General features: G+C 40.7%; 1 protein-coding gene and 1 non-coding gene across 2 annotated transcripts in view; one reads left to right on the forward strand and one right to left on the reverse strand.

The window, feature by feature from the left end:
* Hadha (hydroxyacyl-CoA dehydrogenase trifunctional multienzyme complex subunit alpha) overlaps positions 1-25,941 on the reverse strand; it is a 44,352-nt gene that overhangs the window by 8,524 nt on the left and 9,887 nt on the right. The window contains exons 5-13 of the mRNA XM_020162878.2: positions 24,240-24,378; positions 21,884-22,003; positions 20,310-20,412; positions 10,960-11,082; positions 10,398-10,516; positions 7,394-7,450; positions 4,808-4,917; positions 1,723-1,857; positions 274-445 (exon numbers count right to left, since the gene is read on the reverse strand). Coding sequence (XP_020018467.1) covers positions 274-445; positions 1,723-1,857; positions 4,808-4,917; positions 7,394-7,450; positions 10,398-10,516; positions 10,960-11,082; positions 20,310-20,412; positions 21,884-22,003; positions 24,240-24,378 — 1,078 coding nt within the window. The remainder of the gene's footprint in view (positions 1-273; positions 446-1,722; positions 1,858-4,807; positions 4,918-7,393; positions 7,451-10,397; positions 10,517-10,959; positions 11,083-20,309; positions 20,413-21,883; positions 22,004-24,239; positions 24,379-25,941) is intronic.
* Positions 18,855-18,958, forward strand: LOC141415184 (U6 spliceosomal RNA). Its single transcript, XR_012440200.1, has one exon. It is a non-coding gene; the product is annotated as a U6 spliceosomal RNA (small nuclear RNA).

The following is a 25,941-nucleotide window of genomic DNA, read 5'->3' on the forward strand; positions in this document are numbered from 1 at the left end:
TCTTAGCTGGGTGCTGGTGGCTCAAACCTGTATTCCTAGCTACTTGAGAGACTACTGGGAGGATCTCTAAGTTCAACCTGGGCAAATAATTCCAGAGCAAAATAATGATAGCAAAATGGACTGGAGGTATTGCTCAAGAGGTAGAGAGCCTGCTTTGCAAGGGCTTCGAGCTTTAAACCCCAGTCCTGCCAAGAGCAAAACAAATACCCCTGCCCCAATGTCCTCTATTTACTCCTCTAGGATTCAAGCACAACAGATCCCTTACGTGCGTACCGCTTCTACTTCCTTTAGCACTTTATGCTTAATGTTAATGTCTTCAAAAACAGCTTCGATCACCATGTCGGCCTTTTCAAAACCCTGGTAATCAATCTGCCCAATCAAGTTGCTGAAAATGGTGTCCCTTTCAAATGATGTCAGCGCTTTCTTCTTCACTTTGTCATTCAATCTAGAAAAAACACGTTGCTGGTCAGAGGGGAGGAGGAGACCAGCACTGAGTGTCCAGGGATCGTCAGTTGCTATATGGTTTTCACCTCCTCTGCAAGGTGGTCTTTACTCACGTTCTAAGGGGCTGAGTTGCTCAAAGGGGCTCCGAGGGGCTCTGGTCAAACAGCTGGTTAAGGGAGGGCATCAACAGTCAAACACAGGCGGACCCCCAAATACACATGCTTTCTACTACAAAATGCCTCTAAATGTCTGACTTACATCGCTGTACCCCTCAGAAAACAGTTCAACTTGCCAAGAGGGGTAGCATAAGTAACTCAAGTTATAACTCTGCAATTCTTTACCTGCTCCAGGGGAAACAGCCACAGTGTGTCCTGCACCAAATGGTGTTACACTTGCCTGTGTATCTATCACTTTATGGTGTTCTCTAACTGTGATCTTTCTCCTCTCCCACCCCCAGGGCCTCTCCTGGGTAAGCCACATCACAGTCCAGCATCATAGTATTAATCCAGCTCTCACTTGGCCCCCAAAAACACAGTGCAATGATCACATGAAGCATGAATTCAAGCTTTCTCTTTTCCCACAAGGAGCTAGAAAGGATTCTTGTTGCTCAGTTAACTGAGTCATTTTTATCATCAGGGTAAAAGACTCTCTTAGCCACTTTCAGAATAACCAAGCGTTTTCCTCTAAATAAAAAATGAAATTAAACACCATTCATTAATTTCCTTAACCACCAAAAAATAAAAAATAAAAATCTAAAGCCACAGGTAAGTTCACAGAAGTATCCAATAAAGGTCTTCAAGCTTGGGTTCAAACCTCTTCATTTTTGACAACCATAATAGCAGCCGGCAGCGAAGAGACTTGTCACAGTGCAAAAGATTGTTAGTTGCTCTAATGAAACCAATGCTTCCAAGATGAAAAGGGAAACCCACACCCCAGCATTTCCAGTCTTTTACCAAAGCATGAAGTAAATGGCGCTAACATATCTACTAAGGAAGAAAAAAAAAATCTACTAAGAACATAAACAACAAAACACATTCTTTACTAGAAGAGGTCTTCCCTTCTGGACTCAAAGACTCCAATGCTAGAACAGTCTATGATACATACTACAAAAAGAAGTGAAAGAAGGTATTAGTGTTCTAAAAATCAAAGGAAACCTGGCTTAACTTTGGAGTATCCAGGTACTCATCATGTTCAGATAAAAGTAGTCTATGGTGGCAAAAAACCCAACCAAAACAAAACCACCAAAAAACCTCCTGGCAAAAACACCAAGCAGCTTACCCTTTGAACACTTGTTGCTGACCCCTGCCCAGCCCGGCTACTGTAGTATCTTTAAGTAGAGTCTTCAGCCCCTTATCCACAGAGACTTGGGCAATGCCGGCTCCCATCAGCCCTGCACCAAGAATAGCTAGATGCCTAAAAAGGAAGGAGGAAATGATTTTCATGAACTCTTACTCATTTCAATAACCATGGGAGATTGCCAAGTTAACATTCAATAAACCAACAAAAGCAGGCACAGCTGTAAGGTGCCTTCAATTATTTCTGTCCCTACAAATATAGCTTTAATTAATGATTGATTTATAAAATAAAATGCAAAAATCTATTGGGTCGAAAAGAACTGGTCTTCTCATGAAGGCAGAACTGCAGTAATTTTCAGTCATGCCTGGAGATCTGGAAGAACACAACTGGCCAGCCTAAGCTTAAGTCAACACGAGCACTTCTGCTTTCGAATGAAAGCCACCTGACTAACCTCTCTCCTTACCTGTTAGTGGCTTTACCATTTTCTAGTCATCTTTCTTTTCTCCTGAAATCTTTGTCTCTATTGCCCCTCATCTAGAGTGTTCAAGTCTCCCTGATGGTCACTTTGCTCCAGGCCTCACCTTCCCTCAAACTTTCCACACATGCACATCTCTGCTTTTTTCAAAACAAAACAAAAGGAAAAGCCCAAGTTTACAGCACTGTAGACCTGAGCTAGAGCTAAGTTAGAGGTGTAATGAGGAGTCAAGTTTCAGACTCGTGATCCTCCTGCCTCATCCTCTTTGCCATCAAAACCATCTAGTTTCATTCCTAACTGTTCTGAGATTATAATGTTCAGGAGTCATGTCAGCCTGGCAGCAGCAACCAAGTACAGCTTTGTAATAACACAGACTCATCTGTTGCCCTCTCCTTCCTTTTCCTACCCCCCACAACATTTAGTTCTAAGTTTCTAAATCTTTGATTCTTGGTGATTTCTGTCTTAACTGCAAATGCTTATTAAGGATATTTAATTCAAGTCTGAGAGTGTTCTGGTATAGTTTTCTTCTGCACTGTGGTTGTTTAGGGGAGAAGTTTCATAATTCAAAGTACTTTGATATTCATTTTTCTTTTCTCTTTTTGTATGAGCTTTTCTGGATGGTGCCTCTCCTTTTTTGTGTGTAATACATGCATAGAACAGTAAGAGCTATATGCACGCAGGAGTAGCAGTCTACAGTGGCTAACTAGGTCTCTCTTCCTCCCCCCTCCCCACTTTTTCCCTCCCCTCCCTCTCTCCCACTCTTTCTTTTTTGGCAGTACTGGGGTTTGAACTCAGGGCTTGAGCTTGGTAGGCGAGTGCTCTATCACTTGAGCCACACCCCCAGCTCTAACCAGGTTTCTAAATTTAAAGGTACTCTCTTCTGTACAAGGACCGTTTTGTTTTCTTCCCTCCCTCCTCCTCCCTTCCTTTCTTTTTTGAGATTCTGAGAATCTAATCTAGGGCCCTGCACATGCTAGGCAAATACTCTTAACACTGAACTACTCCCCCAACCCTTGGTTTTTTTGAGTCAGGGTCTTGCTACATAGCCCAGGCTGGCCTCAAACTTGCCTCAGTCTCCTGAGTGCTGGGATTATAGGCATGCTCAGTGCTGAGTTTCTTTAATTGGCAACATTCTTTGTATACATGGAAGGATGGTGAGGAAAAGGATGAGGTGGGGTAGGGGTAGGAGCTGGTTGTCTTAAGAGTCTTGTGATTTTGTAGTACTTTCTTTTCTTTTTTTTATTTTTTATTGAAGCAGGGTCCTACTGTGAAGCTCTGGCGTCAAACTTGTGACTCCCCTACCTCAGCCTCCCAAGTGTTGTAAGAGTGCTAGGATTATAGGCCTGGCTTGCGGTACTCCTAGTATTTTTGTCTCTTGCTTCTTTTCTCTCCGCAAAAATAAAGGCCCCCTCTTAGAAGTTAGCCACACTCTTTGCTTTCTATTTATGCTATATGTGGGGAATAGGGCCTTGTTTTCTTGGTTAATATGTCTGATCTTTGTAGACTATGTGAAGAGATGCATATTTTAGCAGCCATCATTATTCTACTGCAACATGGGAGTAATTTATCCCACTCATTAAATGCAACGTACAGTCAATGTTAGGTGGAACAAGCAGTTGGGGCTGACAGCGATCACTAGATCGCTAGAGAAGGAGTTCAGGTTGTAGTTGAGATTATACTGGAAATCAGCTCTCCTAGCTAGAATCTTATCTACCTCACCCAGGCTTCTTATCCATTTTATTTTCTGTTTTGAGTTACAATCTCATCAAAGATCAGAGGATACAAAAAGCACTAACATTAACTCTTAAATCCCTCACAGTAATTCAGCTAGAAAAGGGTTTTTCACCTACCACGCCATTGATATTCTGGACTGGATAATTCTTATGGGGCTGTACTGTGCATTGTAGGATATTAACAGCACCTCTAGCCTCTAACCACTCGCTGTCAATAACATTCTTTCCTTCCCAGTTGTGACAACCGAAAATGTTCTTAGACACTCAGATGTTCCCAGGAGAGGGCAAAATTGCCCAAATTGAGAAGCACTGAGCTAGAAGGTGAGTGTAGAGACAATGTCAAACTTAAGATGCTAAAAGACTGCCATGCAGCAGAACACTGAAAAGGCTTCTGATGAGACAGACATGAAAGAGATGAGTACAGTGTCCGCTGCTTGTGTTTAAGCTCAAAGAAGAAGGAGACTTTAACAATTACAACGAGGCTTCCCATGTTTACTAGGAAGAAGTATATGTTCCAAGGTGGCATCTTATGCCAGAGGGAGAGGAAGACCACTGAACAGAGAAGAGTGCGTGTTAGGTTCAGGAAGGGGACACTCAGCCAGACTGCTAGGGGACATCAACATGAGACAAAAAGCTGTATAGGAGTCACTAGAAGGACCTAGAGAAAACTCAGGATAGGCAGAACTCTGAAAGCCAAAATATTCTTGGAAAAATTAGTAGGCTGTAATGTGCTCAAGACAGAAGAGGTAGAGGACAGGACCAAATGAAGACACCAATCTAGCTCTGTAGCTCTTCAAAGACATCTCTAAGCTCAGTACACAGTCAAATTCACAAGGGCTTCCCGGGCAGTTCAGCTTACTTAACATCATTCTGCGGAGCTCCGAACTTATTTTTCTTGCATAGGACCTGGCCATTGTAAAGTCCCATCAAGGCCTTAGATTCTCTGGACATTGCAAGCTCTCCAAATTTCTGAAAAGGAAAGGAAAATCAGGTGTCCAGTGCTGTGGATTCCTTCATTTTTCTCTGCAGAGAAGAGGTCATGCACACCATGCCTTGGTTCCTCAGGGCCCTCAGCAGGGCCTGTGTGGCATAAGTCTGTGTTTCTTTTTTTACTGTAGTGGACCGCTTTCTCACTACTGCTGTTAAAGTGCCTGGCTTGCAAATTCTTTACAGCAGAGGGCTGGTAACCTTTGTCAAAGAACTAGCCAAATGGGCCTTTACAACAGTTTCCAATCCCCTGCCTGGGTTAGAGCCTGAGAAGAGGCCCAGAGACACCAACTGCCTCAAAGTGGGAGAACTGGAACTTTAGTGGCTCACAGCATAAGATTAGAGTTGAATTTGACACAATGGGTTTGAATCCTGGGTTTGAACCATTTCCTTATTGTCACGCTTTCCTCACCCTCTAAATGGGAACAAATAATACCTACTTTGCAGTGCTATTGTAGGGATTAAATGGGAAGACTAGTAAAATGACTAGACTGTTAGTTATTATCAACAGTAGTACAGTGTACTGGTAAGATTACACGGCTACAAGTAACATTTCAAGGAAGGAGTCCCTTTAATTATGTTTTGCTGTGCCCTGACAGAACACGAAATGACATTCCACAGAAGCCCTGCTTTACTGATTTGATAGCATGCTCTACCCAATAGTCCAGTTGGTTTTCAAACCACGGGTAAAGACCCCTCAGTGGTCATGAATTTCATGGGCTGTGATAGCATTACATACACAAAAGATGAAGAGCAGCACAGCTGCCCCTTCTTGGTATGTGTTGGGGATTGGTTTCAGGATCCTGAGAATGCCAAATCCATGAGTGCTCAGATCTCGTGGTATAGTACTGCACATCCTTCTACATACTTTAAATTCTCTCTACAGTGCTTATAATACCTAATCAAGGCAAACACTAGGCAAATTTTCTTGTTATCCTGTATCGCCTAGAGAACAGTAACAAGAAAAAAGTCTCTATATATTCAGTACAGGTACATTATGTTTTTCCTAAATATTTTTGATTTCTGATTGGTTGGATTCCGGGACATAGGACCTGCAGATATAGAGGACTGACTGTATGTAGAAAATACTGAGTACAAAGTACACAGCGAGGGCAATTATTGACCTGTGAAAAGTATACTTCAATTGTTTTATACATATGTTATGTGTACCTGATTGTGTTTATTTTTTTTTTTATTATTCATATGTGCATACAAGCCTTGGGTCATTTCTCCCCCCTGCTCCCACCCCCCTGGTTGTGTTTAAAAAAATCAGAAATGTACAATAAATAATCCAGCATAGGAAATGTTTTTCTAGAACCAGTCCTGAGCTCTTCAGATATCTTTTGTCTTATTATCAAATTCTGTGATGACTGCTAAAAACTTAAAAACAACCCAAATCACCAATTTAAATCTGGAACATCACCAACTTGCTAGAAAAGCAAAAGGGGTGCCACTAGCTCACACACTCTTCCTGTCTGTCTTTTGCTGAGTACAAGAAGACACTTTTCATTTTCTGCAGTATTGTTTTTTTTTTTTTTTTTTGTGGTACTGGGGTTTGAACTCAGAACCTCCTATTTAGTAGGTAGGTGCTCTACCACTTGAGCCACACCTTTAGCCCTGAAACCTTTAATTTTCTAATTAACCAAAAAGAGGCTGGGCTTCAATGTTTCATTTCTAGGCCCTAACAAGTAAAAATATTTCTCTATCAATATATGCATTTTATCACAACAAAATCAGCCCAAGTGCAGTAGAAAACAATCCAAATGATTCATTTTAAAAAAATTATGAGAGGCTGGGGATATAGCTCAGTGGTGGAGCACTTGCCTAACTTGTGTAGGCCCTGGGTTCAATTCCTAGCACTGAAAAAAGAGAAAACAAAAAAGACAAAGTAAAAGAGCCAGATGTAGTAGCTCACTGTTATAATCCCAGCTACCTGGGAGGTGGACATCAGGATGATCTTGGTTTGAGGCCAGCCAGGGCAAAAAGTTAGTGAGACCCCATCTCAACCAATAGCTGGGAGTGGTGGCAAGCATCTATTACCCCAGCCACGTGGGGAAGCATAAATAGGAGGATTGTAGTCCAGGCTGGCCCAGGCAAAAATGCAAGACCCTATCCCCAAAATAACTAAAGCAAAAAAGGCCTGGAGACATGGCTCAAGTGACAGAGTGCCTGCCTTGCAAGCACAAGGTCCTGAGTTCAACCCCCAGTACTACCAAAAAAAGAATTATGATTCTGTGCCTGCTCTTCCTAGTTACAACCTCATTGTTGAGAACAAGTTCAAACATCTACAGACCACCATCTTTTTTTCAGCATTTACTTGTTCACTGGTATTAATCATAAGAAATAATATCCACTGGAAGAAAAAAAGGTTTGGGCCATATTTTTTCTGGCTTTAAACAGAGCATTGGGTCTTTAGTTTTCCTGTAACATATAATAAAAAGCTGGAAGGAAATTTTACCTGCGACTCAGCGAGATAACCAGCATCACTGCCTTGCTCGATTCCAGTCTTCACCACCTAAAAGACATAAAGCTCTTACTCAGTGTTGGGACAGATTAGTGAGAGATACAATAATGTGGAGTAAAATCCACGTTATTTTGTCTGCCCATTTTGTCTGCCTTCAAAGGTGGGTCACAGTCCAGACTGATAATAAAGAGTGGAGGCTTGAGTGCCTGGCTTCTCTAGACTGACTCAGGTCTTCATCTCTGAGTCTCCCGCTGCACCTAGAGGAAATGGGTGCAGAAGGAAAGACATCCTAAGTCACTCTTCTCATGTCCCTCCTGTCTCCAATGGTTGTCAGAGCCTCAGCTTCCACTTTCAGCAGCTTTCTCTCCCTATGTGCTCTTCCGCAGATGTGTCATCTAATTTATCAATTTAATCATGAACTCTAAGAAATTAAACTTCACATTTAGGGTAAGTGCTACCCTAAGTACAATGGCAAGTAAGAGACAAAACAACAGCAGCAAATGGGCAGGTGGGGTGGCTCAAGTGGTAGGGCATCTACTTAGTAAGCACAAGGCCCTGAGCCCAAACAAAGAAATGATCCTGAAACCAATCATCATAAGTTACAGGAATGACAAAACAACAGAAGAAATCTATGCTCCTTAACCCTCGCTTCTCCTCCTAAACTGCTATTGCTTGAATTTCCTGTAACATCTGAACTCAACACACATCTACACTTCACTCATAGTCTCTCTTCAGCAAATTCCTTGCTACCTTCTTATTTTTACTTTTCCTATCATATTTCAAATTTCAAGTGTCCATTATCAAGACACCTGGCTAAACTAAATGACTGCTCTGCATGGCGTTTCTTTCTAATCCAGCTTTACTACTATGAACATAAGACAAAGGGAAAATCTGTCAATTCATTCTATTATTGCCAGCCTTCTAAAATCTAGCTTCAATCTTCCTTTCTGCAGGCTGACACCTCACTATCCCCCTTTAAATGCTTCCACAACTGCTCACATGTCTACCCCATCTGGCATGACTTTCTCTTCATCTACCCTCCACTCATTTTTAAGGGCTTAGGTCAGATCCCATGAAGCTTGTCCTGATCTCTCTGGCACAGTGACTGTTCCCTCCTCTGTGCACTTGGCCATCTCCCTGTCCTGATTATCTGGTGTTTATCTTATGCTGCCATTTATTTCTTATCTGGCCATCCACCTTACCACATATGTATGTCTAATCTCCCCAGCCCACTCTGTGAGATGAACAGAGGTAGGGGAATGATGTTTCTTATTTTATATTTATTTACTTACGTATCTATTGACTGATTGATTGCAGTGATAGGAATGAATCCAAGGCCTTGCACAAGCTAAGCAAGCACTCCACCATCTATCTATACCCCCAACCCATGTCTTCTGCTCAAAATATATTTGTTGACTGATTCATTCTCCAATTCTGAAGTCTTTGAATATATGCTTTCTCTCTCTCTCTTTTTTTTTTTTTTTGGTGGTACTGGGGTTTGAACTCAGGGCCTAATGCTTGCTAGGCAGGTGCTCTATCATTTGAGCCATTCCACCAGACATTTTTGTGTTGAGCATTTTCAAGATAGGTCTCTTGAACTATTTGCCCAGGGGGGCTTCGAACAATGATCCTCTTGATCTGTGCCTTCTGAGTAGCTAGGATTATAGGCATGAGCCGCAGCGCCAGGCTTACATGCTCTCCTAATCCTGAACTTTCTTGACCAAAGAGTTCTAAGTGTTAAAGTCTACCATTTGAGAGGTTTCTTCAACTCTGTGACCATATTATTTTATTTATTAATTTACTGGTTATTTATTTTGCAGTACTAGGGATTGAACCCAAGGCATCACATTTGCTAGGCAAGTGCTCTACCACTTGAGCTACGGCCCCCAGCCCTTTTGATTTTTCAATTTTGTTTTAAGACAGATCTCGCTAACCTTGCCTAGACTGTCCTGGAACTTGCAATCCTCCTGCCTTTGCCTCCTGAGTAGCTGGATTACAGCAGGCACCACATGCCTGGCCCTGTGGCCACCTTAATTATCTTCCTTAATCTTTTTCATAACTGTTCTACATCATTACTTTTTCTTAATAAACACAGCAAGGAATTTTAGGTACTGACAATGGTTTTGACTAAGGATAGAATAGAGTCATCAGTTTTGTCTCAACTACCTTTTTTTTTCCTTTTCTGTGCCTGGGCTTCATGCAAGCTGGGCAAGCATTCTATCACTGAGCCACACCTCTTGCCTCAACTACCTTTAAATTAATGCCCAGAATTTTACTTCCCTTGTTATACTGATATGACTTAGGTTCTTTTCCTCTCTCTCTTTTTTTTTACAGTGCTGACATTTGAACTCAGGACCTGGTGCATACAGACAAGCACTCTACCACTGAGCTATACCCCAGCCCCCTTTTCCTCTTTTCTTACTGAAAACTTAAACTCATCAATGAGTATGTCTAGCACTGTTTTTTCCCCAATGTGTCATCTTATATGAATCCTTAAAGCTTGCTATGATATTTCCTTATTTTGGTAAGTACTTTAATAGCAGAATTAACAATTAAGGACTATAGGCCAGGCTCAGTGGCTCACACCTCCCAGCTATTAGGGAGGCAGAAATTGGGAGGACTGTGGTTTGAGGCCAGTCTGGGCAAAAAGTTAGTGAGAGCCCATCTTACCAAATAAGCCAGGTTAGTGGTACACACCTATGATCCTAGCTACCGGGAAGCCCTAGGTAGGATGATGGCAGTCCAAGGCCAGCTCTGGGCAAAAACTTGAGGCCTTATTCAAAAAATAACTGAAGGAGAAAAGATCTGGAGTCATGGCTCAGGTGGTACAGCACCTGCTTACTAATCACAAAGCCTTGGGGTTTGGAAACCCTAGTACCACCAAAAAGAAAAAAGAAAAGAAAAGAAAAATGGTACTGACATACGTGGTTCAGAATAGCAAAGAGAGTATTGCTTGGGATCAGGGGAGGAAGTATGAGAAAGGCTGGGGAAGACTCACATCGATGATTTTCAGAGGTGCAGGATAAAGGCCTTTGGTCTGCTTTTGTACTCTTTGTTCCACCGTTTTGTAAATTTGTTGTCTGACAAATGGAATAGTCATGGCGTACGATGTGAGTTCTGTAAGGTAAAATAACTTTTAGATACTCACTGGAAAGAGTCTAGATTGTTAGCTCATTTTGTTAACTCCATAAAAATGCAGTCATTCTAGCTGTCAGAGAACTGCTATTTACTCTGATGCACACTCTAAATGCACTAACTGCACTGCTTACACATACTTAATTACTCGATGATTGTTCAGGCTGACCTTGGGCGCTTGCATGTTTGTTACACTGTTACAGTGTTCTACTTTTGTATAAATGTTTGAAATTTTCCAAACTAACAAGATTTTAAAAAATGGTTTTGACTGGCCAGTGGAAGGTTGAGGACTTAACCCTAGAACAGAGTTGTGACATCCTTAAGGGTGATCTTACACTTAAGAGTAAGCAATTCATCCTGAATTGCAAATAAACATAGCTGCCCAGGAAAGTACCTCTGTGCTGGCTCTTTAACGTGACACTCACTTTCCACCAGTCCCTTGTTTCTTTTTGTAGAGATCTTCTTATCTGCGAGTCCTTTGGCAATAGTAACCGCAACTTCTTCTAGATACTCAATCGTCCGTTCCTCTGGGGGTTTTATTCCTGGCCCTGTGATAAAACGATTACAACACACTGGAATGCAAGTCAGGCTTAGACATTCCAGCGATGGAGGCAAGTCAAAGCCAAAGGCTCCAGCACAGTTCTCCATTCCAGCCCAGAGACTGCAGGTGGCCGAGTCGTGAACTACAGGCTCCAAGAGGGGACATAACGCTGAGCAAAGGTGCAATGATGAGTCGTAGGCAGAAAACAACCTCTTACGCCCTGTCAGTCCACCTCCCGCAGTGCTAGACATACTCATAGATGTAGGGTGTCTTGTGCGGTCTGTACCCTTTTAAAATAAATTTATTAGGATACCTTCTATTATACAGAGGGGATTCATATGACAATTCTGATTAGACTTATATTGTACATTTATATCGCCCTACAGTCTCTCCCCCTTTGCCCCTCCCCACCCCAGTGCAGTCTGCACTCTTGCTGCAGGAGTGGAAAAAAATGAGGAAGCTGGAAAATCATTTGTAAAAACACTGGGAGCCATGGAAGCACGAGGACTATGTGCACTACAACTGCAGAGAGGGAAGAACCTATCTTAGGTGAGGCCAACACTGACTGCTGGCCATTTTCTTTTTGGAGCATGGGCTGAAAACTGGACTTGGTTCAAGCCGAAGGATGCTAATAAGGGAAGTGAAACCACCAGACTTTCTATGTTGCATACAACAGCTGAGAAGCTAGAGGAAGCCAAGTGCACAGCCAGTTTTCCCATGGAACATTTTTGGAGTTCTAAGGTGGTGCCAGAGACTTAACGGTTGAGTCAGAAAGACAGAGTGGAATCTCTCACAGTATCATAATGTTTAGTAAACAAAGTACCTCTACCTATGCAGAAGGAATGATCAGGAAACTGGAATACATGGCATTAGAAATGGCCAGAATGGAAGCACAATGAAAACAAACAACCCAGAACCTCATTTTCACTGGACAATATCAAATGATTTAATAGGGGACCTTTTTTTTTAACCAGAAATTTTACAAGCCACAACATAATGGACCCATCTATAAAGTACCAAAATAAAAACACAGGCAATCTATAATTCTATACCCAGCAAAAATACCCTTGAAAAATGAAGTTGTAATAAAACTTTGTTAGACAACAAAAAAACTGAGAGAATTGCCAGTTGGCCTACATTACAGAAAAAGCTAAAGGCAATTCTTCAGGTTCAAAGACAACAAACCAGAAGGGAATCTGGATTTATAAAAAAATAAAAAGTGTCCAGAAATGGTTACATATGAAGGTAAATATTTTTAAAAAAATACCACTTTCTCATTTAAAAAAATTCTTTAAAAGATAACCATCTAAAACATGTCACATACAGAAGCAAACTGTTTAACAACAAAAGCATAAAGGATGAGGCAGAATGCAAGTGAATTCTTTTAAGGTTTCACACTATATGTGAAACGATAGGTCATTTGCAGAGAGACTGTGGTATGTTTAAGCTACATGCTGAAAGCCTGAGAACAACCATTAAAAGGGAAAATGAAAAGGGCCAGTAGTGAAGGTAAAAAATGATAAACCCAAAACAGAGCAGGAAGAAGAAAGGAGTGAAGAAAGATGGGACAAATAGGAAACAAGTAGCATTAAATAAAATTGTTGTGTACTTTGGAGGAAGATATCAAAAGACTTAAAAGAAACCGAAATGCTAGACTGAATTTATCACCTAGGACCTACTTAGCTACCCTCCAAGGATTAGGGCACACCTTTCATCACTGCTTGGAGAAATCAGTTTCAGAGGGTGGGTGTGCCTAGCACCCTTGAAAGGCTCTGCTTGCTATTCTCAGTAGGTCATTAATTAGAGTGGGAACTGCTACCATCAACAGGGATCCCTAAATACAATGGGGACAATGAGATCCCAGGGAGGAAGGGGCCAAGTAACAGCACTGACTGCCAAATCAAGGTGGGTTTGGTTGCTGTCACAGGTACTGGAACCAAGCAGTAACCAGAACTGTCTGATTTGTGGATATCTCTGGCTTTGGCTAGTTGATCAAGGTGTCCCTAGAAAAGAAATAGACTACTAAATTCTTACTTGCTTTATATAAGCAGAATTCTAGGTTTAGCAAACTGAAGTTTAACTTGAATCAAGAAAGGTTCAGGCCCTTCAACTAATTCTCAAAAATGAGCCAGTTCACAGAGCCAGAACCTTTTGAATAAAGGGGAGACTGCATTCCCTGCCTTTTTCCTAGGCTTCCCAAAGGCACCTATGGTCACTTGTGTTGGGAACAGGACATAATCAAACTTTTGGGGGAAGACTTTATACTAGCTCTGAAGTAATTCCAGCAGATACAAACATCACTGTGGTCCATCAGAGTATGAGCTTCTGATGTCAAGTAATCACTGGGGTTTAAGCTCAGATCTTTCAGTGAGCCTAGTGGGTTCCCGTGCCCATCCTGTGATGATCCTTCCAGTTCTGGAATGTGTAAGTGGAATGGACATACTCAGCAACTAGCAGTGTCCCCATGTTAGTCCTTGACTTGTGGAATAAGGGCTCTTGTGATGGGAAAGGCCATGTGGAAGCCACTACAATTGCCTCCGCCTAGAAAACAGAAAACTAAAAGTAACACTATACAATGCTGGGTCTGTTGGGTGCCACAACGAGGATCTGAAAGTAGCATGGATGGTGATTTCCACATGTCCCCATTCAACTTGTTCATTTTTGTTTTGGGTTTTTGAGAAAGGGCCTCACAATGTAGTCTAGGCTGGCCCTGAACTTGCTATGTAGCCCAGCCTGGCCTCAAACTCACAATCCTCCTCAGCCTCAGCCTCCCAAGTACTGGGAATACAGATCTGTATCACCATGCCTGGCTTCAACTTGCTTATTTTGCCCTGAGTAGAATGCAGATGGATTTGGTAGAATGATAATGGATTGTTGCAAATGTAAACCAGATAGGGATGCATAGCAGCTGGCATTCCACATGTGGCTTGACTGCTAGAGCAAATGGACATCCTCCTTGTACCCGGTTACGGCTGCTGATCTGGCAAGGGCTTTTTCACTTGATATTTGTTCATTTTCACCTGGCAAGACCTGCAATGCACTTTCACTGTCATACCCTAGGGACATACATCACAACCTAGTTCACAGGGACACTGTCGGCCTTTCCCTCCCACAGGACATCATGCCGGCTCATTATATTGATGATATTACACTGAATCAGGATCAGTGATCCTGGTGAGAGGGAAGTACCAACTGCTTTAGACATATTGGTAAGACATTTGTGTGTCAGAAGGTGGGAAATAAATTCCTCAACTATTTGGAGCTTTATTCTTTTGTGAAATTTCTAGGGATCCAGTGGTACAGGGCACATCAAGATATCCCTACTAAGGTGAAGAATAAGTTTGTGCATCTGGCCCTCCTACGACTAAAAAAACAGGTACCACACCTGGTTGGCCACTTTGGATTCTGAGACAACAAAGCAGTCATTTGGATGTGTTACTCTAGTCCATTTACTAAGAAACTAAAAAAAAAGCTACTAAGTTTGGTAGGCATGGTGGCACACACCTGTAATCCCAGCACTTGGGAGGCTGAGGTAGGAGGATCGTTAGTTTGAGGTCAGCCTAGAATACATAGTGAGACTCTGATTCAAAAACCAAAGCAACAATAACAGCAGCTGCTAGGTTGTGTGCAGCCTAGGATGAGAGACACTCTCCTGACATTTGGATCCTATGATTTAAACCTGATGCACTTAAAGTGTCAGTGCAGAGTTATGTGTGGAGTCAGTGCAGGATCCTATGAGTGGTCACAGTATGGATCTGTAGGATTTTTGGGAAAGAACTACCATCCTCTGTGAATAATTACTCTCTTTTTGGGAAACAGTTTTTGGTTTGTTAGTGAGTCTCAGTACAAAGTCAAAGCTTAGCAACAGGCCATCAAGTTACCAGGTGACCTAAGCTGCCCATCACGGAATGGATATCCTCATATCCACTAGGCCATTAGGCTGGGGGTGCACAGCAGACTCCATTACCAAGTGGAAGTGATATACAGGAGATGGCTTGAACCAACTCTGCAGGCAAAAATTGTATGAGGAAGGGCCCAAAATGTCCTTGGCCCATCCTTCTCCTCTCCCCTCACCTGCACCTGTGGCCTCATGAGGAGCTCTCTACAAGTTGACTAGGGAGGAGAAAACTTGGGCCAGTCTGTAGATAGTTCTATGCCATATGCAGGTTCCTCCTGGAAGTGGACAGCTGCCATACCACAGTCCTTTTCTGAGCCATTTCTGAAGGACAGTGGTAAAGGGATAGCCTCCTAGTGGGTAGAACTTCAGCAGTACACCTGGTTGTTCATTTTGCCTGAGGAAAAAAAAGGCCAGAGGTATGAGTCTACACTAATTCATAGGCTGTGGCCAAAGGTTTGGAAGGTCGGAAAATTAGAAGGAAGCTGGATATGAAACTGTGACCAGATGTTGTACACTGAATTGTGCCTCTCAAAAGTCAGATGTTGAATCCCTAGTCCCAGTATCTCAGAATGTGACTATATTAGAAGATTAAGCTTCTAAAGAGGTGATTAAGACTAGAGGTATGGCTCAAGTGGTAGCATGCCTGCTTTGCAAGTGTGAGGCACTGAATTCAAGCCCCAGTACTGCTGCACTCCCTCCCCTGCCACAAAAAAAAAAAAAAGAGGTGATTAAATTAAAAAAGAGACTATTAGGGTGAGCCCTAATCCAATCTGACTAGTATGCTTCTAAGAAGAAAACTGGGCATACAAAAGATACCAGGATGTGTGTGAACAGGAAAGTCCATGTGAAAACATGGCAAGAAGGCAGTTATCTGCAAGTCAAACAAGGAAGCCTCAGAAGAAATGAAACCTGTTAACACCTAATCTTAGATTTCTAGCTTTAGAACTATGGGAAATAAGTCCATTTGTGGACTCATGGAAGCCTTACCCACTATCGTGGCATTCCACACAGAATTGGTTCTGATTGAGAAACTCACTTCCCAGTAAGTGAAGTGCAGCAACAGTCCACGAAACACCGGTTCACCATGTACCCCATCATCACAAAGCGGCTGGCTTCACAGGATGGTGGCATGGACGCTTGATGGCTCAGTTGCAGTGCCAGTTAAGTGGCACTACTTTGCAGGGCTAGGTCAGTGCCCTCCAGGATTCTGTGCAAAAGTCAGCCTCTAATACATATCGCCATTTCTTCCACAGCCAGGACTCATGAACCCAGGAACTTGTACTATGATGACCTGTAATTAGTCAGCCAAAAACTCCAACAACCAAATTCACACAGGACTACCAGTGGCCAAGTCTTTAAGGGCTGAAGATCACTCCAGCAGGCAAAGAACCATTACCAGCTGGGGTACTTCCTGAGAGCCAAGGGCAGACAGCACGAGTAGTGGAACTACTGTCCTTCTCCACACTTGGGGGGCAGCCAGCACACTGCCATCCCTAAAGGAGGTGCAGTCAAGGACACAGGTCTCCTGAGCTGGCTATGCTCTCACACATATTTCTATTCCCAGCCCAGACACTTTCATCCTCTTTTATATGGGGACCTTACCTGAGGCCTCCTTAGTCCTGGTTCACCTTCCTCCCTTCCCCCAGGGTCATAAAGCTACAGGAGCCTTTTCAGGGCTTCCTCACCAGTGAGATGACCCCCACGAATGTATTAGCCCACTGATCCTCTGTCCACTAGGAGAATGGAATAGGGAGGAGCTGGTGCTTTCTTTAGTTTTAGCCTTTTGCATAAAGTTATGGAAGTAAATGCATAAAGGACTCACTGTTACTTTCATTTAGCTTGTGGCTTCAATCAGTTACTCTGCCACTTCACAGCTCAGCCCTCCCTCTATATCAGCTGAGCTGATAGAAAGAAGCACTGAAATGGTCGTATTACTTTCTTATTTGGTTATACATGTTTACATGTAATTAGCCAAATAACTTGTGTTTTCTTCTCTCTCTTATCTCCTTATCACCTAACATAAGACATATGATAGTAACAGTGGTCACATTGTGTAGTATGAGAGAAGAGTAAATTTACCCAAAGACTTTGTATCCTCTTCTGGGGAAAAGATCGGTGTGTTTTTGGTTGTAGGCAGAGCAGTTGCATTACATCAGGTTGAAGTAAGACTGAGTTTGTTAAAAGTCTTAATTGGGGATTAAGTATAGTTTAAGAGGGCATGCATGGGTGTCATGTTAATAAGGGATGGACTGTGCTAGTCATCTGATGTGTCAACTTGGTCAGACCACTACTCCCAGTTTTTTAATAAATGCTAATCACTGCTATGAAGGTATTTTATAAATGGCATTAAAGACCACAATTGGCAGAGTAACTGATTGAAGCCACAAGCTAAATGAAAGTTATCAGAAATAAAACAGGAGACATAATTAGAGCATAAAAATATTAAAATGATGAAGAGCCTGAATAGCTCTATTAAGAAAATGTAACTGATAGGTAAAAACTTTCCTTGTAAAGAAGATGCCAATCTCATATGTTAATTCTATCAGGCAATTAGGTAAGAAGTAATGCCAATTCTATACAAACTCTTCCAGAGAAAAAGGGACTACTTCCCAACTTGTTTTATGAGGCCCTGATACCAACACAAGGCAATAAATAAATAAATAAATAACTGTAAGAAAATAAAATTATCCCTGAAACCATTAGCCCTCAAAACTAGAGAAAAAAAGTCATTTTAACTGATCAAGTCAGCAATTTGTAACAAGGACAACACATCATGTCCAAGTAGTTTATTCCAGAACCAAAAGCCTTGTTCAACAAAGTCAGCATAATTGACATTACCAATAGAATAAAAAAGAAAATAAATAAGCCACACTATTATCTCAGTAGATGCAGAAAAGGCACTTGACAAAATTTAGCATCCATTCTTGGCAAATTATAAATAAAAGGTAACTTCTTCAACCTGATAACTGGCATATCTGAAAAATCTAGAGCTGACATGGTACTTAATGGTGAATGCTTTCCCCTAACTGGGAGCAAGTTAATATCTGTTTTCAAATTTCTATCCAATACTGCAAAAGTCTTAGACCTTGCAGTAAATAAGAAAAAGAAAGCCAGGCACTGGTGGCTCACACCTATAATCCTAGCTACTCGGGAGGCAGAAATCAGGAGGATCGTGGTTCAAAGGCAGCCCAGGCAAATAGTTCCTCGAGGCCCTATCATGAAAATCCCAAAACAAAAATAGGGCTGGTGGAGTGGCTCAAGGTGAAGGCCCTGAGGTCAAGCCCCAGTATTGCAAAACAAAAAAACAAAACAAAACAACAAAAGAAACAGCATTCAGATTGGAAAGGAAGATGCTCAGCTGACTCTCTGTAGACAGCATGATTATCTATGTGAAAAATCTTAGAAGTCTACAAAACAGCTACTAGAACCAAAAATGCATTCAGCAAAATCACAGGATATAAGGTATACCCAAAACCATTATATTTCTATATACTAGTAATTAATGAGAAACTAAAATACAAAGTATTATGTCCTAAAAGCCATGAAATACCTAGGAAAAAGTTTAACAAAATACATGTAAGAGCTGTTCACCGACAGACTGACAGATAGAAAACACTGCTGAGAAATTAAAGATTTAAATAAACAGCTAGCTCTGATGAAATGATATTTTAAAGATGTCAGGTCTCCTCAAATCGATATACTGATGCAGTGTAATCCTGATCAAAGCTTTGGTATGTATTTTTGTAGATATGGACAAAAATTGTATTCAAAGTAAAGAAATTATTACAAACCAAATATTTTTGAATGAACACAACCAAGTCAGAGGATTATAATGCCTGACTTCCATATTTATTTAAAAAATACAGCGATCAATATAACGTGTGCTTGCTTTGGCAGCATGTATACTAAAACTGGAATGATCTAGAGATTAGCATGGCCCCTGTTCAAGGATGGCATGCAAATTCGTGAAGCATTTCATATTTTTTTATTAAAAAAAGACAACATAATATTGGTTTAAAAAACACAGACAACTGGAAATAGGAAATTCAGATTACAGACCCAAACAGATAGGGTCAATTGATTTTTGGCCAAGATGTCAAAACAGTTTGCTAGGGAAAGAAGAGTCTTCTTAACAAACAGAGTCAGAACATTTGTAGACAACATCTATACAAGTTAACTTGAAATGAATGACAAACCAAAATGTTAAGAGCTAAAACTGGAATGCTTTCAGAAGCAAGCAGAGGAGAAGATCTTTGTGATTTGAGTTAGAATAAGATTCTTAGAGCCAGGTGTGGTGGCACACGGACCTGCAATCCCAGGTAGGTAGAGACAGGAGGATCACAAGTTCAAGGCTAGCATGAGCTACACAGTGAGTTCTAGGACAGCCCAGACTATATAGTGAGACCCTGCTTCAAAATAAAACAAACAAACAAATCTATCTTACATACCACACCAAACAGCATGATCCACAGAAGAGCAACTTGCTAAACTGGATTTCATCAAAATTAGGAATTTTTTAAAAATAATTTTTAGACAATGAAAGGTCATAAACTGGGAGAAAATATCTGCAAATTCCTAAATTTTTGCCTAGGCTAGCTTTGAACTGTGCTCCTCCCCATCTCTGCCTCCCCAGTAGCTGGGATTGCAGATGTGAGCCACCTCACCCAGCCCTTTTATAAAGAACACATTTTTTTTGTATGTGTACTAGGGTTTGAACTCAGGGCCCTGCACTTTCCAGGCAAGCACTCTACCACTCAAGCCATGCCTCTAGCCCTGCAATGTGCTATTTTTTGATTGTGGTGGTATTTACATAACTATATTTGTCAAAACTCAAACTGCACATGACAATTGGTAAATTTACTATTATGTAAGTATGACCTTTGTGATGCTGATTATTAAGCTGTATAGAGGGTGATGGAGCACACAATTCAGGACAGTAGTCTCTATTTCTAATGAAATGTTATGAGGAAAAGCAGCACCCACAAAAGCAGATGTCAATTACGGCTATCAGTCTCAGGTTGGGGGTTTCATGTGTTTATTATATTACTAAAACACAAGAAAACTGAAGGAGACTTATACATGGATAATGATACAGGTAATTTAAAAATAAGAGATAATGACTTGATTGAATTCTGTATTCCTGATATCCAAATGATAAATAAAATAAAATGGGAACAGTATGAAGTTGAAAATGATTTGGTATTAGCTCTTTTTATCACTCTTCAAAAAATTATGACTTATTTGTTAAAATTTCACTCTAACCAAAATTTAAAAGATAAATTCTAAGAAAAAAAGTAACTTGAAGAGGCCCAACTCTAAAACATGCTACCACTTACCCAGGGGCTCCACCAATTGGTCAACCAGTCCCATTTTTTTTGCTCTGTCAGCACGGATGTTTCTACCAGTCAGCATCATGTCAAAAGCAGCAGGTATACCCACCTACCATGCAAGCAAGAGTCACAACATGGGGGAAATGAGGGTGACAATTAGAGCTTATAAATCATCCAATGAGCAAACACTAAAAGGAGAAAAGTCAGACCAGACTTTTATACATCCTATCAGTAAGTTAAAATTTACATACTGAGACTAGATGCCCCCAGCTGAAATAAAAATGTCTTTCTCTCTTCTTTTAAATTCACTAGGACTGAATTTTTAAATTCAGTAGGGTTTCCATCATATGGAATTGATGAGGTGGAGAATTAATTTCATGTTAAAAATTATACACTTATGTCATTCTGAATTTGTTCTCTCTTATTTACATAATGTTTAAATTTTCTATATTGGACCAATAGTGGAGACTGAGAAACATGACAGTTTTGACAAAGTCAAAGAGAAGTTCAGGCTTAACAAAAAAATGTAACTCAGCTTATGTGGGGTATTGGAAAACAACTAGCAACATTCAAATTTTTTATAGCTAAAAAATAAAAAGGAACTCAGAAAATATTTTCTACACATATTCACTGCTTCAAGAAACCCTTTCTTGGCACCCCTCCAATTCTGGGGGGCTCAATTCTCCCATTTTATACTTTTCTATCTCTGCTTTACACTTAAAAAAAATCCTTTTGACATTCTTACGAAGAAATACACATTATTTATCATTAAAAGACTTGACACCGCAAACCTTCCCCTTCCCCATTTTCTGTGCTCAGTTCCTATCACTTCTCTGCAGAGCATCTCCGCTGAGCCTGCTTCCACTGCGGAAACAAGGAAGATGCGCAGGTCAGTGACCCCTCACACTTGGGATTAAAGTTACCCTGCAGCTCCCACGTGTGGCTCTCCTGTTCTTTTGGACCTACTAAATACAGTGAGGAGATGCTCCAAATCAGGCAATGAAGGAAACGGCCTGCCTTATATTTATCATGAACTAGGGCCCATGGCTTTGAAAAGCTATTAAGATGGTAGGTATAGTGCAAGCCAGGTGCCAGTGGCACACACCTGTAATCCTAGCTACTCAGGAGGTAAAGATCAGGAGGAATGCAGTTTGAAGCCAACCCCGGGAAATAGCTCACGAGACCCTATCTCGAAAACCCTTCCAAAAATAGAGCTGGTCAAAGTGGCTCAAATGGTAGAGCACCTGCTTAGCAAGCCCTGAGTTTAAAACTCAATACCACACCAAAAAAAAGATGGTATAGCGCAAAGAAAGAACAAAAAGCTCTGGAAAAGCAAGACATATATATTATTTATCTTTATCCTTCAGGGACTAACAAAGTAATTAGTCAATAATTTTGTGGAAATGAAAAAAATATTAGGAATAAAATTTGTAACTGACCCTTAATCCTTACAATCTGTCTGGTTTCTAAATTCTACAGTGAATGTCTGTATTACACATGTTGTACAAGAGGTAACAGATCTGAAAAGCATTTATGTACTGAGGGGCCAAGTTCACAGGGTTGGGCAATCTTAGACTCACCATTTTAGGCAGCCTTTGGGTGCCTCCAGCTCCTGGTAAGATCCCCAGCAGGACTTCAGGGACACCTAATACTGTTTTTCTGTCTTTTGTTGCTACTCTGTATTGACATGAAATGGCAAGCTTCAAACAAATGAAAGAGAATTAGAATGTTAGAAAATGTAACCCCTGTTAGAATAGCCATCATCAGCAACACCACCAACAACAGGTGTTGGCGAGGATGCGGGGAAAAAGGAACCCTTTTACACTGTTGGTGGGAATGTAGACTAGTACAACCACTCTGGAAAAAAATTTGGAGGCTACTTAAAAAGCTGGACATCGATCTACCATTTGATCCAGCAATACCACTCTTGGGGATATACCCAAAAGACTGTTACTCCAGAGGCACCTGCACATCCATGTTTATTGCGGCACTATTCACAATAGCCAAGTTATGGAAACAGCCAAGATGTCCCAGCACTGACGAATGGATTAAGAAAATGTGGTATCTATACACAATGGAATTTTATGCAGCCATGAAGAAGAACGAAATGTTATCATTCGCTGGTAAATGGATGGAATTGGAGAACATCATTCTGAGTGAGGTTAGCCTGGCTCAAAAGACCAAAAATCGTATGTTCTCCCTCATATGTGGACATTAGATCAAGGGCAAACACAACAAGGGGATTGGACTCTGAGCACATGATAAAAGCGAAAGCACACAAGGGAGGGGTGAGGATAGGTAAGACACCTAAAAAACTAGCTAGCATTTGTTGCCCTTAACGCAGAGAAACTAAAGCAGATACCCTAAAGCAACTGAGGCCAATAGGAAAAGGGGACCAGGAACTAGGGAAAAGGTTAGATCAAAAAGAATTAACCTAGAAGGTAACACCCACACACAGGAAATCAATGTGAGTCAATGCCCTGTATAGCTATCCTTATCTCAACCAGCAAAACCCCTTGTTCCTTCCTATTATTGCTTATACTCTCTCTACAACAAAATTAGAGATAAGGGCAAAATAGTTTCTGCTGAGGATTGAGGGGGGGAGCGGGAGGGGGTGGAGTGGGTGGTAAGGGAGGGGGTGGGGGCAGGGGGGAGAAATGAACCAAGCCTTGTATGCACATATGAATAATAAAAGAAAAATGAAAAAAAAAAAGAAAAAAAAAAAAAAAAGAAAATGTAACTTTGTAACATTCAGGATCTGTGCAGGAGTGTGTAAAGATTGATAAAGCAGGAAAATGCCCACACAGAATAAGTTGAAATTCCCTAGGCTGGCATTTGATACTTTCTACAGTTTATCTTTTGAGACCCTTTTCAAACTTTCCCCCTAATTTTTCATCCTTTGGGTTGCAGGTATCCTAAAAAATCTGCTGTATGGGAACTAGCAATGGAAAAATGCAAGTCAGGCATGGTGGGGCACACCTGTAGACACAGCTACGTGAGAGACTGAGGCAGGAGGAATGCTTGAGCCCATAAAAAGTTTGAGACCATCACAGACAACATAGCAAGACCTGCTTCTCAAAAACAAAAGCAAAAAAGCAACAATAACACCTCACAAATTTTAGCCAAGTACAGCTGTATTCTCAGCTACTTGGGAGGCTGAGGCAGGACGACTGTGTATTCTCATTCAGCCTGGACAACATAGCAAGACCTCATTTCAGAAAAACAAAAACAAAACCCCTACAATTAATCTTATATGGAGCCCAGGTTAAGAAATCCTATACTCTACAGCAATCAGGCAGATCTACTTAAAGTTTCCTAATAGGCTTTGCTTATTCTTGCCCTTGTTCATACTGTACTAGATGTGGAATGCTCTTTCAATCATTTTCTGTTTACTCAAAGTCTACCCACCTTTTAGGATAAGGCCCAGGTTTCCTTAATGAATTAATATATATACAAGTGTCCAGTATAGAACCCTGCAAGATAAATGCTCAATAAACGCTCTTTTTTCCCCCTCCTTCTTTTGCTACATGTTCCATTGTGGTAAGAATCTCTGCTCTCCAGCCTTTTATTATTTACCATCTTTACTCCTCACAAAAAAAACCTTAAACACATATATTATACTTTGTGAGTCTCAACTTAAGAACATGACATAGGCCACACTGAATCTTTACCCTGCAAACTTAACTACAATGACCTTTGAGATCCAGTTCAAATCTTCTCAATTTATAAATGAAAACATCACATCTGGTTCACTTGTTCTGTGCCACATGGATTAAGGATTAAAATCTACTCAGATGTTTGATAGCTAAAAAGAAAACTGATTCTCCTCTGAAACCTTTTTTCAGGCACAATGATAGCCTAAAGAGTCACAGCTGGTGAGTCCCACCAACAAGCTAACCAGTGTCTGAATGACTGTGCAATACAATGCATCTGTACCTCAAGTCCTCCTCCCAAGCAGGATCCACTGATGGCAGCCACAATAGGCTTTGTGGACTTTTCAAGTTTCCCAAACAATCTCTGTCCTTCCTGTGATATTTGTGTTCCTTCCTGATGGGTCTTACAAGAGGCCAACATGCTGTAGTAAACCATGAAAGTGAAGAACAGAAAAGAAGGAAAGATGAAACTGTAGCCTTTGTTTAATACTTCACCTGCCATATACTTATCCCATCACATATCAGTAATGACTCTTCAAATAGAAAATGAGACAAAACACGTTATACAATTTATTTTGGCTTCTATAACAAATCATTAGATTACAAAGCTCTGTAACGTAAGAATTTCATCTAGTAAGTACTTTCATTAGATGGCTGCCAGATTAAACAGCAAAATGATAGGGAAAAAAAGCTTTTGAGTTATTTAGAGGGATCTAAAACTTTTTAATAGATCCCCTGTGAGTAAAGAAGTTCTCATACAGTAATGTATCAATGTCCTTTAATTTTAGTAATTGATGAGCTGCTTTGTTTCTGAACACATCTAAATGTGGATTTTGTTCTTTTGACCGAAGATAACTAGTATTTTCTGTCATTTTATACACTTAGAAATACTAGCTAGACTTATAGAAGCTGCACGTATTTTCCTATAGATATAGGTATCTACTGCCAGGTACATTAGTGTCTCTCTAGGCTCAAATAATTGAGCTAGAAGAAAAAGTACTTGATAAAATTTTTTTCCCTAAAAAATAAGCATTAAGCAGAACATTTGTAAATTCTAATTATTATACATAAGCAAAAAAAGATGTAAATTGTGGAGCAAAGTTTAAAAATACACAAACGTAGGTACAAATTACTAACCTACAATTCTGGTTACCATTGCCTAAAATACAAACAACAAATACCCTTACTTTAACAGAATTAACAATTGTTAACAAGTAACCTATTTAGTAACACTAAAGTATCATTTCCCAGCCCAGCGCCTGTGGCTCATGTGACAGTAATTCTAGCTACTCAGGAGGCAGGATCAGAAGGGTTGCAGTTTGAGCTAATCTGGGCAAATAGTTTGTGAGACCCTACCTCGAAAAAACAACACACAAAAAACAGGGTTGGTGGATTGGCTCAAGTGGTAGAACGCCTGCCTAGCAAACCCTAGTCCTACCAAAAAAATAAACTAAAATGTCATTTCCCTTCCTTCTACACTTTAAAAAATTGCAACAACTTATATACAACCATACATTATGTTATTTAAAAAAGGGAAAGAAAATACTGGTTGTATCTGTGAGTTTGCTTTGACAAGATTAGGGCCTACCACTTTTTTCATTTTCTCTGAAGCAACCATTTCCATGTTCGTAGTGTATCCTTCCAGACCAACTCTTAAGTTTGTATCCAGACTTGCTTTGTTTAAACTTAATTATGTTTTTTAGTTCTAAGGTTATGAATCTAGTGAATTCCCATGAACTACTTTGTAGCATTCTCCCTATCTACTTCCCTGCTAACATTATGCTTCTTTCAAATGCTTCATAATTTTAAGTTTAAAACATCCTTGTACACTGGTCCTATGACCAATGGGTGAGATTTCTTCAGCATATACGCCTTGAGGAAGAAGTGTGGCGGGACCAGATGGGCATTTTCAATTTTAATAAGTGCTGTCAAATTGCTCTCCCAAATGGCATTCCTGAAAGTTACAGATTAGCGATTGCATTTCC

Source organism: Castor canadensis, chromosome 12 (assembly GCF_047511655.1).
Source record: "Castor canadensis chromosome 12, mCasCan1.hap1v2, whole genome shotgun sequence".
Classification (NCBI taxonomy): Eukaryota; Metazoa; Chordata; class Mammalia; order Rodentia; family Castoridae; genus Castor; species Castor canadensis.